This window comes from Anguilla anguilla, chromosome 9, assembly GCF_013347855.1.
Source record: "Anguilla anguilla isolate fAngAng1 chromosome 9, fAngAng1.pri, whole genome shotgun sequence".
Taxonomy (NCBI): Eukaryota; Metazoa; Chordata; class Actinopteri; order Anguilliformes; family Anguillidae; genus Anguilla; species Anguilla anguilla.
In genome coordinates, this window is record NC_049209.1 from 51109960 (window position 1) to 51131685 (window position 21726).

The 21726-nt window shown below is 46.4% G+C and overlaps 1 protein-coding gene across 7 annotated transcripts in view; it reads right to left on the reverse strand.

Annotated features, from left to right (window-relative positions):
* The window catches only part of nbeaa (neurobeachin a), a 164596-nt gene extending 151673 nt beyond the window's left edge, over positions 1-12923 (reverse strand). For 5 of the 7 annotated variants that reach the window (XM_035433939.1, XM_035433937.1, XM_035433938.1 and 2 more), the window contains exon 1: positions 12300-12566. In XM_035433939.1, coding sequence (XP_035289830.1) covers positions 12300-12566 — 267 coding nt within the window. Of the gene's footprint in view, positions 1-12299 lie in introns of all 7 variants that reach the window. The other 2 variants (XM_035433942.1, XM_035433934.1) reach the window with 1 other exon arrangement.
* Between the last annotated feature and the right edge of the window lie 8803 nt (positions 12924-21726).

Consider the following 21726-nt stretch of genomic DNA (forward strand, 5'->3'; position numbering starts at 1 on the left):
TACAGTATCTGAAAAGTGGGGGAAATTTGCATAATTTGTCCTTGAGGCATTCACCTTGACAGTTGCTCCTATATTAATGCAACGTCATCTCTCAGTCTTAAGGCATTTGCTAACCATGTCAAATGGACGTTCTTAATAGAACCATGGGAAAAAAATGTTGGATTTGTTTTTATCACTACTTTTAAAATTACTACTTTTGGTTACATTAACATATGGCAATAATTGGGAGACAATGGAAATCGCCAAAAATTGTCATTTTTCTTAGAAATGATCTGTCCGTTTTTTTATTCAGATCATTCCACAAAAGCTCCGGGAACTTCGGACAAAATCATGTTAACTTTTGGACACTCTTAAATCAGTGACCAAGTTGTCAGTGTGCCAGTGAGTACAACAAAGTAACAGAGTAACTAATTTCATGTTCCGAGATAAGTTGACAAGCAGGGCCGCTGCTAGTGGAGTGAAAGGTGGTGAGGATTCTACAGGCCCACAGCTTTGGGGGGGGGGGGGGGGGGGGGGGGGGGGGGGGGGGCACAGCTTTAAAAAAAAATCTATTTGTTTTATTAAAAAAACGGGGGGGCCAGAGCAATATTCTTTCAGGCCCCCAGAATTCCTTGCTAAAACAAAATCAACACAGGTTCACAGATAAGCTTTCAGTAAGAGCCAATTCTGCCCTTTTCTGTTTTCCCTGTGTAGGGAACAAATACACAAGGGTTAATTTAATTGAGCATATTTTCATATAGTCTACATGGCAGCAAATACTGTTCTCATTTAAATACTTTAATAAAGTTCACTGGCAATTTTCTCATAAATTTTACTACAGTCATTCTTAATGTCCAATTACAAAATACTCAGTATTTCCAAGCTGTTTACATCACTGGTCCAATGGTGTATGAAGTAAGAAAAACTGATCCAACATAATTTTTTAATTACAAAAACCAGTGTGAAGCGGGGCTCACATCCTATCTCCGTTAGTTATAGTTTCGGGATGAACCAAGCATCTGACTTTCTATTTCCTCTTCACAGCAGACACACGCTGTTTTCAAGAGCAAAGGGAAGTGCCTTCAATAAGCACCATGCAAGGGGAATCATATCCACACACACAGCAAACTCCTCCACGGTGCCAACTCACACTCAGCTGAACAACTGTCTACACGAAGGCTAATGCTAAACCCAGCGTGCTATCATAACACTTAACCTGCTGCTAAGTGCAATTCAACATTTATCTAGCAAATTTCCTTCTCACTCTCGCTGTGCCGCACAGAACTCTGGGAAAGTGGGCGGTGCCAACTCTGGAATGGCGGTGTGTGGCAAGACAACTTACAAAAATACTGTAAATATTACAGGGTATTACAGATCAAACTTTCTTACTGATCTGACAAATAAAATACAAAAAATAACAATAAAGTAACACATTAAATAAAGGGTGACACATTTAAATAAAAGCAGGGAAGTAATATTTTCTCGAAGAAATGACAAAAATGGTCTTGGTGAGATTTACAGGGCCAAAGAGTCTTTTTTTTTTTCTCCAGTGTACACAAGGCGAAGTAATCTGTTATTCTGCCATTTCACACGTGGTCAGAAAGGGCTAAAGAACTAATTACAAAGATGAATGAAAGGGAACCGCTGTTTTGTGATTTTGGGCCTCGTTCGCCGCTGCGTTCGCCCGTGCCAAGTATTTGTTCATTACAGCCGGCCAAAAAAATGCCCTGCTAATCTCGGTGAGCGGGGGGGGGGGGGTCTGAACGAGTCCAGCGCTCGCTGCATCTCCTACGGCACAAGCATGCCTGACCTTGAAAAGAAAGAGGGGGGGGGGGGAAAACAACTCCTCCACCCTCATCCTCCCCTTCTTCTCTCACTCCATCGTGGGCTCTTTTCACTACCCTCTGCACTCGTCTCTCTCCATCCCTCCATATCCCTCTCTCTCTGAAAAAAGACACGCACTCCGGAAATGCACTGCCTTCGTGCTGTACTGCTCCCCAAAAGGAAGACTGAAAATAAAAAGTTAGCTCCAAACTTTACTAGCGCTTCTCTACGCACATCCATCTTACTTTGACAGTGCTAAGGACTGATTTGCCAAATAAGAGAGCCTTGACCCAGCTGACTGACAAAGTCCTGGTGAGTTCTTCCTATGGCATTATGTCCCAAAGTACGATATCAGTGCACTGCCTGCAATTCAAACTAGTCTAAGCCGTGGTCCCAGAGTACATGGCAATAACCACTAGACCACATGATGCTCCTCTAAACAAAATTGTGTTGAAATTTGTCTTTAACAGCACTGCCCAGCAAATATATTTCTGTTTACTTTCAACAGCAGTGCCGCACTTAATAAACACAACTCCCTGGCCCCCGGGGTGACCTCCACTGCCAGTGGTTTTACTGCCGGGTCAACTCAACCAAACCCAGGAAGTTCCACTTCATTCAATTCACCACTGGCCTTCTGTTGATCAAATTTCACACGGAGAAACGAATGTGCTACGTTTACATGCGACTACAGAGGGCTTATTTTTCAATGCGCTCTTCACGTAATTTTTCAGAACTCCAACTCCCAGCATCCCCCCTGGTTTTTTTTTTCTCTGCCTACAAAAGGAAGTGGTTCACTGAGAAGAATCTGGGCCACAACAAAACCCCACTCTATTTATAGTCTTAATGTACAGGAATCAACCCGGCACTAATCCTCGCATCTCCCCCCCCTCCCCCTGCCATCGCAGAAATGCACACGCACGTAAGCGAGTCGATGCTTCTCATGCGATGTCTGTGGATGCGCTTGGTGGCTACAGGCTATAGGCTATAGGCTATAAGAAACCGCAGAGCGCACTGTAATCATTGTTATTACCACCAGAAAGTGATGCTCTTCATGAAGATGAGTTTTTTTTTTTTTAAGCATACTGTGCGTTAATATTGTTATTTACGTCGCATATATTGTTTGTTTATATCCCAGTGTTCTTTTTGGTCCTTAATTCTTTTTTCTGGGGTCAAGTCTCCCTCATAAAAGAGATTCATCACCTTCTTCCTTGTGGAATAACGGAGGTGAAAGAGCACTGGGCTGAAATGCAGTCGCATTTTAATTCACATTTTTTGTTTTTGCTTTAATGTATCACAGGATATTTCAAATAAATAAAGGTTTTTTTTTCCTTGCAATCCTTCCGCTATTGTGTCCTGAAGCTTTTAAAAAGCAAGTCCAAGGGATGACAGTGATAGTGGGTGTGGCTAATGGGGACAGAAGAGGGGATAGGGTGCGTGTGAAGAATCTGTGGCTTGGTCACATGGTTCTCCCGACAGACCGGATGCACCACTGGGTCTCAGAAAGTCAGCGTTTTTTAAACTCTAACTCCACAGTAGTCCTCGCACAGTCAACCCCGAGTGGCTTTTCATCACTTAATCGCTGATGTATTTTACGATGATTCACACACAGATTATGAAAGAGCAATTCGGTGCAATCGGAGGAAATGGCTTCCAAAATCACAAGGCCTGAACTTTACTTTTTTACATCTGTACACTCGACTGCCATTAAAAGTCACTTTATTACCCACTGTAGTACGCTTACAAATAAGGGAGGACTGGACCGGAGCCGACGTGTGCCACGAATATCAGATCAATGTCCCGTTAGCAGTCAGCCACCTTCTCTGTAGCCTCAACCTCAAATGCTCTCCACAGCAACTGAAAATGGAAGCGAAAAAAGTTTCCTGCATCCTGATTGGTTCTGCCAGGTTCTAGCCAGCGCTGATATTAGCCAATAATAAGATCGGCTTGAATCACAGCCTGCAATGGTAAGCCCCACCTGCACAAGCTCGTGATTCGTCAGAAGCAATTCCCGACAAAGCACATCCCCAAAAATACAGCAGACCTCTCTCACGCCAGTGTGTCAAGTATGCAGCTGACAATTCGGGCCAGCCTTCTGCGCTAACACTTATCAAATAATTATCTCCCTCCCCACCCACACCCCCCTCCCCACCCTCGACATTCTCCAAACAGATCACACACAGCTGACAGAGCTGTGAAGTTACGTAACTTGGGCTGTTGGTTTACACCGACTCTGCTGGGTAGCGGTAAACCTAATCATCTCTGTGCTATTGTTAGCATAGCCGCATCTGCTCGCCGCCTCGTAAGTGAAGTAATTAATTGATCGTTCGGCACGAAACCCGGTTGTGCCGAGCTCTCTGTTCTCTGTTGTGTAACCGAGCAACCATCCTGAACACCACAACTGTCCCTTATATTAACTCTCTCTCTCTCTCTCGCTCTCTCACTCTCTCTCTCTGGGTTTTTGCCAAGTGGATTTTTTGCTGACTTTGCTTTGTTATCGCAACTCGGTGCACCCCAGTGAGCAGCGACCTGACCTTGGCGTTTCCGCAGTGCACGGACGGGAATAATGACAGATTCCCAGGAGCATGAATGGAAATAATGACAGATTCCCAGGAGCATGGTTGGGAATAATGACAGATTCCCAGGAGCACAGGATGGGAATAATGACAGATTCCCGGGAGCTTGGACAGGAATAATGAGAGATTCCCTGGAGTATGGAACGGGAATAATGACCGATTCCCCGGAGTATGGGATGGGAATAATGACAGATTCCCGGAAGCATGAACAGGAATAATGACAGATTCCCAGAAGCATGGACGGGAACAATGACTCGGGAGCGCAGGATATTCCTACGCTCAGTGGCAAGGAGAGGGAGTAAGGCGATGGGAGCCGGCACCCGTCCCAGTGAGCGGCGGTATGCCAAAGCCTGTGGGCAGCGGAATAAGCAACCCGCCATATCGCATCACCACGACGGATGGGTTAATAATACCACCATAGTAACCACCATCATTACTTTACTTTCATGCAGGCAGTGGACCAGAGGCAGGAATACACCCTGGACAAGCGGTTAATTCATCACAGGGCCCACACACACACACAGACACAGACACAGACACACAGACACACACACACACACCATTCCCTCACACACTCACACCTAGGGGCATCTTAGGCTCTCCAATTAGCCTAACCTGCGTGTCTGTATTTGCACTGCGGGAGTAAACCCGGAGGACCCGGACACAAGGAGAGGACATGCAAACTCCACGCAGGCAGGCCCCCCCGACCAGGATTCAAACCCGTGACCTTCTCGGTGTGTGTGAGGTGTCAGGGCTGTCCGCTGCGCCGGCGTGACACCCCATTACTCTCTTAAGCGTCGTCATTACTGCGCAGCTGACTCTGCTAACATCGACGCTGCCGCTAGCGTCGAGCACATGACCTCTGCTGACATTCACGTTACCGTGGTTACGGCTTTTTGCATTTTATTATAGTCATTATGACTGTTTTATTAACGCCACCGCTGTAGTCATTATTCATATTAACGCCTCTGTGTTTATTGAAATTGTTACTCTTAGTGTTGGTAATATTTTTGGATACAGTGTTATCGGTGTTTTTATTATCATCTTGGCTGTTACTGTTGTTAATTAACATCTTTAATACAAGCTTCCATTAACATTATTCCTGTTCTTTCACTCCTCCTGGTATCGACTGTGCTGGTTTAGTTATTTATGTGCCCTGGACATGCTATGCCCAATGACGGCCATGCAACAACAACAAAAAAAAACCTGATTTTAATTTGTCTTTTCAGAGAAAGAGGGAAAGAGAGAGACGGAATCAAAAAAAATCAAAAAAGCAAAAACAAAATGGTGACCCTTTCTAGCGATGGAGTGTTCGGGGTCAAGATGGCTGAATTGCCAGGTAGCACTCAGTACATCTTTTTTCTTTTTTTTTTAAACAAGTAGAAAAAGGTGCGTTCTTTTCAAGACCATCTAAAGAAATTTCCCTAAAGAGGATCAAGAGCATAAGTAATATCTTTGCACTGATGCCTGACCGACAGAACACAGCCCAGCCTGACAGCTAACTGGGTTTCATACCCGTAACAGAAAAAGAACAGCCAATCAGACACAGCCCTCCCCAAACCAGAATACTGCACCGTGCCCCAAACCTTTTCCATTCACATATGGTTTTATTTATTTATTTTTTTAATTGAATGTGCCCACTGACCCTCACAAACCCCTCCTTCAACCGCCGGTCCTTCACACCGTTGCCACGGCAGCACCAGCATCAGCAACAGCTGGCCGGAAACAGAAGAGGCACCATTTGGTTAGTGTGGGAAGTTCGACGCGGTTCCCAGGGCACCGGTTCCCTTGGAAACGGTGAGATGTGTTACTGGGGATGGGGAGAGGAGGGTGTCGATAAGTGACATCTGCACAGCGGAGCGCTTGGGGCGCTGCAATGCCAAACCCCCCCCCCCCCCCTCGCCGCCCCCCCCATGCCCACCCCCCACAGCCCCCCCCCCCACCTCCCATGCTGCTGCAGATTGTGCTTTCCAAGCCTTCGAGGCTAGAGAATTACTCATCCAAGACTCCATGACAACCAACCAGCACACACACAGACAGTACATATCAGGTCAGTTCACCACCAGAGAGAGGGCAAGAGAGAGAAGGGGGGGGGGGGGGGAGTGAGTGAATGAGAGAGAGAACAAGAAGGAAGAGAGAGAAAGAGACATGGAAAAAGAGGAAGAGCGAGAAACGGAGAGTGAGAGAAAAAGACAGAGATGCCTGAGCCTTTGCATTAATGCTGACGACTGATCTCGTCCAAGCGCTACACGTTACCATAACAACAAACAGCACATATCCCCACAGTGACTTTCAGAATAAAACATACTCTCGCAGCCAATCTCGTCGCCACAATCTGGAATTATAATTCCACAGTGGAAAATACCGGTCCCAGACATTTATCAGCCAATCAGACACCTTTCCTCGAAAATGGCAAGAATATTCCGACGGGTCCTACTCAGTCATCCAAGGCAGCGGCTAGCTCCACTCGCTCTACAACTCCCCCAAAAACTGACCTCAACCGGACAGCACCCGCTAACGGTCACACTCCGGTCCGGAACGCCGCGGTCACGGGCGACGGAAGATTCCAGAAGCAGGTCACGTCCCGCTGATAACAGCAGGGGGGAGGGGGGGGGTGCGCGATGATTAAAAAAACCCCCAAAGCTCTGGTTCCAGGGCGTCTGTTCTCACCCTCCAGCTAAACATAGCCCCTTAATTGCTCCGCTTCAAAAAATTCCAGCAGTTATCAGTGGCCTGTAGAATGTGTGAGGGGAACATAAGCCCATTAGCATCGCTAAGCCACCGCAGATAAACGCGTCTTCCAACGAAACGGCGATGTGGAAACTAGGGGTGAGACGATACATTGATTCTGGTTCGCTCTGTCGGTTCACAGGCCAACGATTTGGTTCAATTATTACAATGTGTAAAAATCAATCTGTATCATTGTGAGTTACAGCGAAATATTTAAATTTCCTTAACCTTATGCCGTGTGCTCTCCAGCACATCACTGTTTACGTTTCACGACTCGTCCGCATCATCACTTGTACCCAGGTCAAAATGCTCAGCTGGGGTGGGGTGGGGTGGGGTGAGGTGGAGGAAGGGGTGGGGTGGGGGGGATTAGGAAGGGGGTAAGCTTGTTTTTTTTCCCTTTAATTTAGTCATTTAGTTGAGTGTGCATTTTAAGGTTGTAAACGCTGTGCATACCGTACGCCTCGAGATCGGGCTTAAATTTCAGAAAGTATTAAAAAGTCCATTCATTCCCCGCCTGAATGAACTGTAACCGATGCTCTCAAATTAAACATTAGGCTTCGGAAGCGGACGTGGGAAAGACGTACCGAGGACACGACCTCGGCGTCGCGGAAGCCAGCGACGGCCCGGAGCGCAGAACATCCCCCGCCACAGCACTGTACCAAGTCACGCCGCCCACCATGTCTCAGGAGGACGCATCCGATTGGAAGGCTTCGACGTGAATGGCGAGGAGACAAAGAACTCTGATTGGTGAGGACACGGAGAAGAACATCTGCTGCGACGCCCCCGTGCCAGTTGCTCCTCTCAAAGACACTGAGGAAGACTGTCTCCGTCTGTCCTATTGGTCACTTCCTCCTTTCCGCGCTGTGCAGACTGTGACCTGGAAGGCCTGTGTGTCTACTGCACGTGCCTCCTGGGGCTGAGGGGATTGGTTCATTCCCTCACAGATCTGCAGTGCGGAGTGGATGATGAGGAATTCACAGATAAGGCCATTCAGTGTATTTGTGTCCAGTCAGCCCGCAAAGGCATCGATGACCAGCTATCGACAAGACCCTCCGCACACACTGCAATGCTCCTCTGGGGCGGATAGGGCAGGAGGAGACAATGGGCACATGCGCGCTCACACACACACACACACACACACACACACACACATACAAATACACACATACACAATACGCACATATACACACACAAGCGCACACACATGCGCACACTCACATGCTCACACACACACGTGCATATGCACACACACCAAAGGGCACAAACATATATACACACACATACCCAAGTGTACTAACACACACACACACACACACGTGCATATGCACACACACCAAAGGGCACAAACATATACACACACATACCCAAGTGTACTAACACACACACACACACGTCCTCAGAAGGATTGTAATGTTAGGCCCGAGGACAGAGGCTTCCCTCCGAGGGCCTCTCTTGCGACGTTCTCCCTGTCTCCAGTGACAGCCCGCTAGTTAATAAACGCAGGCACCCGGAAGGCCACCTATGGGTCCTAACCGCTGAGCATGACATCATCCGGCCTGAGCATCAGCCGCACATCAGCTGATGCTGACGAAGGCCAAAACAATACTTTTCAAGCGTGATTTCCAAACTTCATTCAGCCATACTGCACAGTGATTACACCCATAGGTGTTTCATTACTCACCAAACTCACGCTGCTACACATGAAAATTACACCGGAAGGTCAAGCGAGCTAACAATTTTTTAAGCGCCGTACCGTCGAGCTTTTGTTAATTTTCACAAAGGTGCCAGACCAAGGTAACGGTAAGCCAGGCCGGACCTTTGTTGTTGAGGCTCACGCCGGAAGAAAAAAAATAAATAACTTGGGAGTGCCTAATAAACTCAGGGAACAGGGGAACAAACAACAGCCTCAGACAAACAACAAGCCCAGGAAACAAGAGCGCCCAGTGTCCCTTAAAACTACTTTCTAGGTCACCGATTAAGCCGCGTCAGACCCGCGCCGTGCCAACACGTCCAGAGCACGCAAACGGGGCGTCCCGGCTCCCCCGAGAAGCCTGTTTAGTATTTTTCTACGCGGGACCAAGGGGCAACAAAAATGGTCATGTGACGCGTGATGTCACCTCCAGTGCACCCTAGCTGTGGGGGAATTAGCCTACTGGCAAGGAGCCAGAGAAACATCCACCAGTCACCACTGGCAGTTATCCTATTGGCTGCTACCAAAGCGCATGGTGATTGGTGGATGCTCCTGTACTGTTTCATTCCACAAGTAAAGGTGACATCACGGCCATCTTGAGTCCTATTTTATCACGGGTGTCACACGGTGTCAGGACCCTAATGGTCCTGCCATGTGAAGTCTTAAATTCTAAAGAGGTCTTAAGTCTAAAGAGGGCCAGTAAAATGTGACAAAGCAGCGATGCTTCAGCCATTTTGTGCCGAGAAAACAACATTCGGGCAGCTGATGAAGTATCACAAATCCCCATAGTATTTTATTTTTTTCAAGAACAACGTTTTTCTTCCATGAGCTTTGAAATGTCACACTTTCGTACTTCATGAGGTCCAGTTTGGGCATTCTGTAGAAGTGACAGTTGTGAGGTTGAAAGGAGTTTTCAAATACACGTGGTGCTCCAGCAGTACTGCACAATGGTCAAAGAGTCGGGCTTTTAACTCAAGAGGTTGCAGGTTCAATTCTCACAACGTGGGAACATACCCTTGAGCTTGGTACTTAACCGGAATTTCCTTTTGTAAACATCTAGCGGCATAAATGGGCCATATGTAACAAATGACCATTCATACCGCTGGGTATTTATTGTAATAAAAATAAATTAAAGCCGTGTAAATTTCTCTGCTTAATGCTTAAAAGAAATATGCGAAATTCTCATTCTAGTGAGGGACACTGAGCAAAAGACAAGAATCAAGATTCACCTAGATCTTTCCTCCCTTGTCCTAAAGACCCAAGGGGTGTATGTTTGTGTGCGTGTGTATGTGTGTGTGTGTGTGAGTGTGTGTGTGTGACTGGCCTGCTAACCCAAAGTCTGTGGTTTTGATTACCAACTGCAGAATCTTTGAGCAAGGTACCTGAATTGCTTCAGTGAAATAGCACTATAAAATGCTTCGACGTTTAAAAAGTAATAACAATGGTAATCTCTGTAAGTTTCTCTGGATATTAGTGCCTGCTAAATGCCGAAATATCATGTCATTTCCATTTTTAGATCGCACTTAGATCGCACTCTACTCTTGAGAAAGACATCGGGTAACATACTTAATTTCATAATGACAATTTTAACCTAACGGATGCATACTTTTAAAAATGACTATTGCGGATAACAACCTATTTCAAATAGTCCCGGGGGGGGGGGGGGGGGGGGGCAGAGCAATATTCTTTCAGGGGGCCCAGAATTCCTTGCTACGCCCCTGGTCCTGCAGCTCGCGTAAGGACGATCAATACAGAAATAATGGATCCCAGATTAATAGGAATTCAGCAGCGCCTTTTAAGAGCCACAAATGCTTCCCCGATGCATTCAGATGCAATCAATAAAGCAGGACACTTGGTTTGCGGTTTCTGAAAACTTGTGAATAATTAACCGCTCTCTCAACCATCAAAACATTAGCATTGGGCCAGCACATTCAATTAAGTGCTGGTCTTGCGGATATTTCACCTCCGCCCCCCGCCCCCCATTCCCATTCCCACTTTTCTATCTCTTCTGAAATTTCTCTGTGTGGAGCCATGTGGAAATTATTGGCCGAGTTCCTATTTGCACTGCAGCAAACCTCCACCCCCCCCCCCCCACCCCCCCCACCACCACCCCCCTCCGCCAAAGGTAGGTTTAATTAACACTGTCCTAATTCCTACACATCACTAAGCAGGCCGAGCACTGCTTCAAGGTCTTGCGGTACACAGGTGTGTACCATACCAGGTAAGGACAACAAAAAAGACCTCCAGAAAACACTACTTGAGATTATTGTGTATGGCAAGAAACTCATCCAGTTCCTCTTCTTAGATACAGGCGAAAATATCTTCAGGTAAACTTTTACTACCGGATTCTACGTTGTTCTTTTTCCCTCTCCCATGGCCAGTAGTCCCTTGAAAAGTTAACGGTAATTCGAACGCTACCGTCCACATAAAACACGTCTGCTCTGTTACGGTCGTGCATTTCCTTGAAATTTCTCACAACACTGTGTGGCATCGTCTTCAGTGAGTTAGAACGCCCCTTGCGGATCCGCAATATCAAAATGTTAAATTATTACCAGTCCGTGCCGTAAATTACAAGACGACTGATGGTCTTTACCAGATGACATGGCAACTTATTACTTTGGTGCGCATTACGGGACGTGCGTTTTTGTGTTTTTGCACCGCTTACAACAACATGTTAACGTTAATATAAAAAACACAGCTGGTTTTATGCAACTCGTCTGACGCTGCAGAAGGCTAAAATCCACAACGCTACGCCAACAATGTAAATCACAAAGGAGCTGGCTATTATCGTGTCCGTCATCTGATCATCGAAAACAAACAAAATGTTTAAATGAGAACGCCGTTGTTCATTTTTACAAATACGTCCCTCTGAATAATTACACTAAACAAAAATAAATAAATGTGGGGTAAAACTTGCTCCAATATTGGCCTCCGTGCTACAACAAAACACATCAAGGCTGCAACTCGCCCTTAAAAGAATGTCTTAGCTGATGTAACGCCTGCTGAGTCCGAACATTGAGCTAGCTAGCTAGCTGGTTAATAAATCACGTTTTTATCTGCAGAGGGGAAAGTTAGTTCAACCAATTAGCATCCTTGGCTATCCCTTGCCATCTATATCAATTTCTAATATTTGAAATGGGCTGATTCGAAATAACGACTTCAAAGAAAATATCTAGGTTATAGCAGCCGAACGAAGCACGTCCATAGTAATGGCTGTTGCAATATCCTTATAATAATTTTACTGCAATGTTGATGTGCCCTACAACCACATTGTAAACAAAGGGAGCAGCTGTACCGATTACACAGACATTGACTTGCATGTATTAGTAAACATCGCTGTTGCACATCGCGTCAATATTTTTATTTCTTGTTTAATTCTGTGAGGTGTTTTCAAAAATACCCACAAGGGCAAAAAATATCCTTTTCTGGAACGCAAGGTGCATTTCAAATACAACAAATACACAGAGCGCGTGAAATACGTGGTGATGTGTTATCATTCTTACCAGATTCAGAACCGTCTCGACGATATCTCTGTTGCTAACCTCCCCGACCTGGATCAGACCGATGAGAACGGCGAATTTCATCTTGATATTCCGGATCGGAACCGAGGGGTTGATCACCCCGGCCGGCAGGACCATCGAGCCCGAACCGGACACCATCATCTCCCCGGCACCTGCTCCCGCACCCGCTTGCTGCCCATGGCCCGAGGGAGGTTCTCGGTCCGAGAGCGAAACCGAACCCGGCGCAGACACCGGTTTCTCGCTCGACATTTCCTCCCAAATCCGAAGAAGCGGTCGTTGTTTCACCTGCTGTGTGACACCCTGTGACTGTGCAAAAGCATCGAGGAGCAAAAGAGAAGAAGAAAAAAAACGAAACGTCTGGAATGAGAGTGCGGAGAAAATCCCCCCTTTCCAATCGAATCCAACCCGCCTTGCCGCACGCGCATAAGAAAATGTACCAGCTCGCAGTTATTTCTGAACGCGTAACGGAACCGTACTCGTCCTCTCTGCGTGGACTTCTGATGTCAGCCGGTTAGCGGTGCAGTCTCGGTCTAGTGTTGTGATACTGAGGGCGACACCGCTGGCTCCGCCATGTTTACGCCCCCTGCCTGCGGAACTGTTCACCACGCCTGCGTGCCCGAGCGAGGAGGTGCGAGGCAGTACGGTTGAGACCGTCCCGTTTTTGGAAAGGTGGACCAGGTGATATCTAGTTCTCCTTTTGAACTAGAGCTTTCGTGGCGCCCGTCTGTGTGCGGCGATAACAGTGTTGACACCGGAAAATAAGAATTCGATTACAGAAAATAATTAGAATAATTAGAACATAGACGTTAGTCTATGAACGACGGGTGGCCATTCCAGAAGTACGCGTAAAGTCGGCATAACATTCACATTTGGCCAAAATTGTGTAGTGTCCCTGTCTAGGCCTATTATTTTAATTCTATATGGTTTTTCACCCAGTGCAAGACCCGAGCAGTTCCTATAAGGAGATAAGCCCTCCTTTAATCTTTGTGAGCTGCCATCTCCTGATTGAAACGAAAGACGAGAGAAGAAGCATTATGAAAGTGACTTTATGGCGCGTAGGGGGGTGGGCGCGTGCGGGTGCCAGGTTGCGTTCACGGCCCACGCGCTTCGCTGGAGCGCTTCATAAAAGGGGATCTTAATGCACTTCCAGTGATAGCTGCATGTAGGTCGTGTCTGAAGGGGCTGGGAGGGGGGCTTTTAGCGCAATTTCCACTCCCCCCTCCCCAACCCCCCCACCCACATCTACCCCATTCCAATTCCCTATCCCTTTCAGCCATATCTTAAACACAAACGGATAAAACTCTATATAGGGAACAGCACCACTGGCCATTTTTATGTTTCTCCTTCAGACAGGAGCAGGTGGCTTTGTGTTTCACCATTAGAACATGACTGCCCTTATCCTCCTTCAAGATACTAGATGTCCCTCTCACTCCCCCCTCTCTCCATCTATCTGCTTGTCAAAACCAATTTTTATCCATTTTCATTTTCAATTTATTGAAAAGACATATTTTAAAAATGCATATCACCAAAGTGTATTGTTTGTACAGCAGCCAACAGAAAGCAATTACATCTATCTCTCAATCGCTGCCACCACCCCCACCCTCTCTCTTTCTCTCTCTCTCTCTCTCTGTCTTTGTTTCTCTCCTTCTGTCTGTCTGTTTCTCTTTCTTTCTCTCCATCTATCTATCTCTCTCACAGTCTCTGTCATTCTCTCTCCATCTCTGTCTCTGTCTGTTTGTCTCTCTCTCTTCAGTCTGTGGTAATGGGGTCTTTTTTCCTCCATTGAGCAGCTGTAGCAGCTGTAGCAGCTGTAGCAGCTGTAGCAGGTGGCAGTGCAGTATAACGGGTAAGGATCTGGTCTTGTATTCTAACGGTCACAGGTTCAGTCACACTCCCCAGACACTGCTAAGGTACCTAATCTACACAGCTTCAGTATGTATCCAGCTGCATATGGATGCAGTGTAAATGCTGTGTAAAAATGCTTAGGACTCTGTGCCAAACTCTGTGTGGGAGGCAGCCACTGACAAGCTCTTTACTTCACTGCTCTTGTCATACGTGTCTGCCACAGGAGCCGAGCATTTAGGGGGCAAGACGTTATGCTGTGAGCAGGGGCGTGGCATGAAATTATGGGCCCTGTGCTCATGCGGTCAGCCAGAGATCTAAATAAACATCTCAAACTCTCTGTCACCCAGGATATGGGAAATGAAACAATGATTAAATAAACAAACATATTTATTTAACGCTTAACATTTTTGCTGTGTGCTGGAACTGGCATTTTAAAACCCTTGGAATTTAAACTCATGCTGGGGTCCCTAAAGCAAACATCTCCAAGTGTGATGCAACACAGCCAAAGTTGCACCATCACTTTCATTATAAACTGGTCAAAGCATGTCCTCAGGAACAAATGTCCAAAGACGAGAAAACAATTAAGACCATTCATTCCCAGGGGGTGGAGTATGTGTGTGTGTGTGTGTGTGTGTGTGTATAAAAATGGATCACTGGCCTACTTCAGGCTTTTATGTTTATATTTGCATCTGGGTGTAATTTTCGCTGTAAAAACACAGATCGTCTCTTTTGTTTTCTTTTTTTTTTTTTACACTGTGATCTAAAAAGGGATTTTACTTGAGCCAGACTTTTCCCTCTAGTCTCTAGCACACTGTGGACCTGATTTGCTAATAACACAATCAATGATTGGTGCAAAACAAATACCATGACCAATCATTGGTCATGTTATTGGTTCTCCATGTACTAAAAGGTTTTGCACGTTCTAATGGTCTCAGTAAATCAGGCCCTATGTGATCACTCTTTGAGCACTAGTCTTTTTGATTGGCTGTCTCTTTCCCATCTGTTTCCATGACACAAAGTTAAATAATTTAGGTGGTCCAATTCTCCTAGAACCTCCACAATTTGTAAAATCTCCCAGAAATGGTTCCATTATCACCAAACACATCCGCTTTTTGTTGAAATCGGACGAGAGGTTGACTAGTCTGCTGTAATAGAAACCTGGCCTACTCCCACAGACGCTCCGGCAGTAGCCTACTCCAACCCCCTCCCCAAACTGTTAGGAGTCTTCGAGATGTCTCTTTGAAGTGCACCCCGAAGTGAGTCATCAAGTTGGGCTGTCTGTGTTAATGTGACCTAAATAAAAACAGTCGGCGAGTGCAGATGGACAGGCTGCCAGTGCCAAGGCGGAGCTCCCCTTCTGATCAAAGTGAAACACACAAATACAAAGGACAGGATGCGAGACCTATCACAGTATGTGAGACTGGGAAGCGGGAAACCTCTGACCAACTGCCATCAACGTGATCCTGTTTAGCCCCGCCTCCTGGTGATGTGGGTCAATTTCTCCGGCTGTAAATGATGCTGAGAGGAGGGGATAATCCTCGCTTCTCGTTAGCACTCGTGCGCTCACGTGACAGACCGGAGCGAGGCGGCGGGTTGTCCGGCGCGGCGCCTTTGAAACCAGAGTCCAGTCGAAGAGCTTAAACGCGCCGCGATCCTCGAACGAAGTCGCGAAAAACCTCGCATCGCAGCGGGCGCCGTTTTCGGGGGGACATGAAAGTAAAAATCCCCCTCAGAAAATGACTCGCTCAGCGTGCGGTTTTTGAGCTGTGGGCAGTCCTGCGGCCCTGGCGATTGGATTCATCTCGGTCTTTATTGAGCCAATTTGTCTCTGCTGAGGGTTTCCGGGGCGATGGCGCTTTGGAAACAAGCGAAAAGACCGACGGGCCGTCCCAGACTGTAGTTAAGGCAGCGAGATCAAAACAGAAAATAACTTGGACACTGAGTAAGACTGAAAACTGGGAATAGCTGCCGGGCAGTGTTCTGGAAAGTGACGCTGAGCCGGTTAATACAATGATCGCTGTTTTCTGCGTGGTGTAAACTACACTGCAATCACGTTTCAAGTATCATCCTTGTTTTGCTTTTATGTCCACGTACGCGTGCGTGTCTGTGTTTGCACCGAGTGGGTGGAACAGGATCAGCGATTTTGGAAGTTTGAATCGTCACTGGCGATTGCCCGCCAGAAACGTTCGCCTTCGTGTGATCGCATTCCTTTCCCGACAGTACCACAGGAGAAGTTAACAGGAGGCGATTATGAGGAAAAAAATAATGAGTAATTGCAAATTTTGTGAAGGCGTCCATGCGCAGATGGCACTACTGTAGGAATATTAAATATAAATCCATCAAAGCAAAATGAATAATCGTGAAATATTAGTTTTACATCTTGTTTTTTTTAATACTATATAATAAGAATATGTGCACTGGCAAGCATGTGACTTCAATTAGAGAGGGCGAACAAGATGGCATATTTATACTCCAGCATCTGTCTCGCTGTCAGACCACAAATTTCCATCTGTCAGAAATCAATCATTAATTTGCGTCATTGCAGTTCTTCACTGCTGATAGGGGCCTACACAGAAACACAACCTCTTCATGCTTTTATCTAATTAACACGTTTTTTGCCACGTTGCCTTTCATAGCATCATTAAAACGGCGAAAGGGATTCAGGTAGGCTGCATTTTTACCTGTGCCTGCTTGCAGGCCATGTTGCGCATACTTATTTTATTTTTTTTTTTTACAGCAGAAAATACCGTGTGTGATGGTGCTGTATTTATACAGTATCATTACTGCAGTGTACTATATGTGCCAGATTAAAATGGATATCTGTGCAATCTGAATTTTAAATGCACAAAATGTTCACCTCATGCAATTACAGGTGTAGTAACCGGGCCATGAAAGGGTTAACAAAAAAAAAAATGCAACAAGGCATAGCCTAAATCCCCCCCTCAATATTATCATTATTATTGCAGGTAATGTTCATGTCGTCTACTAAAAAATAAATGAATAAGTAAATAAATAAAAATCCTAAAGAAAATGTCCTTTGTTGCCCACAGAGTTGAAATGAGATCTACATCCTTGATGATGTTGGTGGTGGGGGGGGGGGGGGGTGTACACTTGAGGACAGCGTCCCTGTGTCTTCGGGACGAGATAACGAAAAGACATTAAAGCTCCGACTCCACGTTGTGTGATTATGGGTCCCGAGGGCGTTGAAGAGCACGCAAATTACCAGCGGCGACCGAGTCCCCCAAATCATGTTCTCCTGGACGGATCTGCTAATCACCCACAGCTAACGAGCCAAACAGTCCCCTTAGCCTCACCCAAGCGCGGAAGCTGCTGTCCCCAGCTGAATCGGATAATTACTCAAAAGTAATTTAACACTTTCGATGCCGGTACAGTTCGCGTGGCTTACTCGCAGCTTCACGAGAAACGTCTGCCTGCACCAGCATCCGGAAGGAAATTCTTCTTTCGGGTGCTTTGAAGCTTAATTTAGCGACCTGTTTTGTCAAGATTTCAGGAGTTGTTCTCAAATGTATTTTTGCATCTGAAGTGTTAAAGGTTGTTTGAAATATGTGTTTAACCGATTTTTTGGTGACTTCAACCACATCTGACTACCGCCGTTCTTTTCCACCTGTGCTCTTCTTAAGAGTGCGTGTCGCATTTCAGAGCACTGAAGTCAGTCGACACGAGCTAAAAATACACTCATTAATTAGAGGGTATTAAGGCCACGTTGCTCTATGATTGCTTTATCGACCCGTTTCCTCCTCTCCCCTAAAAGATTACCAGCCATCTCGAGGATGGAAAGAGTCTCTCTCACTGTCGGAGACCGTTGAGGTGAATTTGGATTGGCTAGACTCTGCAGAAGACGGGCAACATCCACACACAGGAAACAGTTAAGTGTTAAATCAACTCTCACAGAGTACACATGGTCCCTGCTGGACTCATATGTACACTGTTAGAGTTGAATTAACACTGGAGATTTTACTGTGCGTGGTTAAATCCTGAAATAGAATGCCGCTTCCATTTTGTTGACATCAGCATACATAATGTATAGGTCTTGACATCTCTACCATTAATCGAGAGCCTTAGAGTGATGTAATTTGGGGCAACGCGGTGTCACAAAACAACAGCAGCGAAAGCTTTTTTGCTTTATAATGTAGCTGGAGAATTCTGGTTTAGGGGTGGTTTTTAAAAAATGATGTTCTAAATACTTTGCTGCAGTACTGTAATTCCCCACAGCTTTACAGTGCATATTCTGCAACATTGTATGATTTGCCATAACATTTTGTGCCAGTTGGCTAGTCCCCCTTGAGGCACAACAGCATGCTAACTATGCAGCAGGTCCCAGGAAACCTGAGCGAAACCCTAATTATCCAGCACCATTTACAGTCAACAGTGTCCCAAATCGGCATGGCTGCCGGCCAAAACACAGACAGTAGGGACTCACCATGGTGTTGGGTGAAATGAAACAGCAGAGTTGGTGATGCACGTGAAAGTGTGCATGATGGATTAAGTCACATATATTTTGGACTGGAAATAGTGTTTGGAGATGAAATGCTGAACAGGCTTGCATATTTAACCCCCCCCCACCTTCCCCGCTCAACAGACTCCAACAAGGCCCCCCCCGGGACAGAATCCAACAGCCAATACTTCCCCGCAAAATAAAAACTTACACAGTATATATTTTTAATTAACTAAACCTTACCTACTGTCCTAATGCCGGACAATTATAATAGGATAGAATTATAATACAGGAGGATTATAGTAGGATATTAAAGGATAATGACGGATCAGAATGGTTTCCTCCATTAATAGATTGACAGGCACTCGAAACTTGGTCAGCGGCTGAGAGCTCCGTGCTCAACACACCACTGAAATGGTACTCAGGTTTCAACCCACTCTTTACTTACTCTCTCGCTTCCTTCTCAGTAATGAGAGAGTGAGTGAGAGAAAGAAAGAGAGAGATAGAGGGAGAGATCTATCTAGGCTGAAGAGGGTAAGAGCAGTCCTGTGCTAATGGTAAAACACAAAGCCACTGTCCGTAAAGATGGCCAGTGGTGCAGCTCTTCTCTATATAGAGACTTTCAGATGCATGTTTCTTACAAGTGAAAAAAATTCCCAAAGGCAAAAAAATGACACGTTTGTAAGGCCATTCCTTTCAGCAGAAAAACACTCGCAGTTGATTCAGCTCGGGTAAGACGGACAGCCAAAAAAGGAGTCTCAGCCCAGCGGTGCCTAGTTTCTAATGGTGCTAAAAATGACAGGTACCGACAAAAAACAAAAAAAAAAACTGGAAAAAGCGACTGAATAAAGGAGTTTGTAATGCTTGTGACAGGAGGAGGCTTGTGCATTACGATGATATGTTCTGCCAGCTGAATATTTCAAACGTTTTTATTTATTATTTCGTTTCCCGCCAAATCTGTCTTGTCTATAACGCACCTGCGGTCGGATGCTGACCGAGGCCGGCCGCCCACTGGAAAAAGAAAAAGAGTCCAGACAAAGGAAAACGGGGCTTCTGGGAAACCGCTCGCCCCGCGAGAGAGAAAGACGACGAGCGCGCGCGGCTGTCAGACCGGAATGTTCCGCCATCGCGGCGCTCGAGACGCCCGGCGCTGGCGAGGGAAACGCGGGAGTCGCGGGTATCAGCAAGAGGTGCGCGGCGGCATCGGTACCGCCTGAGAGCGAGTGTGCCCAAACTTGTCATTTCAGGTCTCAAGAGTCGACACCCCCCCCCCCCCCCCACACCCCGCTCCTCCTCTGCCCACCCGCCTCTCTGTCCCCCTCCCCCTCTCTTCACCCTCTGACAGAGGAACAAGACAAAGGACCCAGAACTGCGACAAACTGCCTTTTGTTTCGGCTTCAAGGACGACAAAGAGCAGCGGCAAATTGTTTTTGTCACTGATCCTGCGGAGGACCAGGCCTGCGAGGGGAGGGTGGGAAGGGGGGGGAGGGTTTGTACCCCTTGTCTTTTTATTTGCGGAAGGGTGACGGCGTTTACTTTCGGTCCCTCTCAGTTCCAGCCGTTACGAATGGGAACGAGCGAAGCTCAAACAGCAGACACAAGCACTGTTAATGAGAGCACACACACGCACACACACACACTCTAATACACACTCACACACACACACCACACATATACACGCACACACACAATCTCATATACACTCACACGTTCACACACGCACACACACACTCTAATACACACTCACACGTTCACACACGCACACACACACACTCTAATACACACTCACACACACACTCTAATACACACTCACACACACACTCTAATACACACTCACACACACTCTCTAATACACACTCACACACACGCACACACACACTCTAATACACACACTCACACACACACTCCAATACACACTCACACACACACACCACACATATACACGCACACACACACAATCTCATATACACTCACACGTTCACGCACACACTCTGATTCACACTCACACACTCATACATTTACAGTCACACACGTATACACATGCACACACGCACAAGATAATGACACCAAACACCTGCTGGATTCCCATCTCAGAGACACAGAAGCCCGGATATACACATACACACATGAACACACATACAGTACGTACACACTCATACACAAACTCACACAAACACACGCACATGCATACACATTCACACTCCATCAAAAGCACACACACCCACAACCGACATGGATGGAGAGAGAGAGCGAGAGAGACAGACAGTGAGAGAGGTAGCCACGGCAACTGCAACAAAGTACAACATACATCTCAACCCCCATCCACCCCCTCTCGCTCTCTCTCCCTGCATCTCTCTCAATCCGTACATTTAAAGCATGCATTAAGCTAAGGGAGCACCCCCACCCCCCCATCCCCCCACCTTGCCTGCAAAGGGACACTGGAGGACTGGGGGGATCTGTGCGGATGTCATCTATAAGAGCTTTTTGATGTCAGGGAAGCATAATAACAGAGGCAGTCTTGAGAGAGATCTAAGATCTGAGACCACACACACACACACACACTCAAAGTGAGACTGGTGGGTCACAGGCTAAAAGCAAAGGTAGCATCCATGTCTATTTTTGCATTGACCCACTCCAAATGCGCGCTCTCTCTCTCCCTCTCTCCTATACCAATGAAGCGGTACTCAAAGCATTTCCATTAAAGCGGCGAATTCAACGCTATTCATATAGGTTCTGCAGTATTGCGTAACATTTCGGAATTATCGGTTAAAATGTGAATGCGTGCGCCGGTGCGTGTCTGAAAATCGTGGCACTTGCCTGTCGAAAATTTGTGGGCACTGCATGCTGACAGACGACTGTGGGGAACAAACAAATTAGAGTGGAGAAAAAAAACAAATGGCCACTATATATTCCAGGATTTCAGATGACAGTTTGAAACCTGGTGAAGCAAAGGCAAAATATATGTAATTTAGCGACCAGATAGAGCCGACTGCACACCATAATATATATGAATCCGGTATGAGCCGCTGTGGGTGTGAAAACGGCCTGTACATAACACAACGCTGTTTTTAAAAAGCGTATAAATCACAGAAACCCTCCTCACCGTGG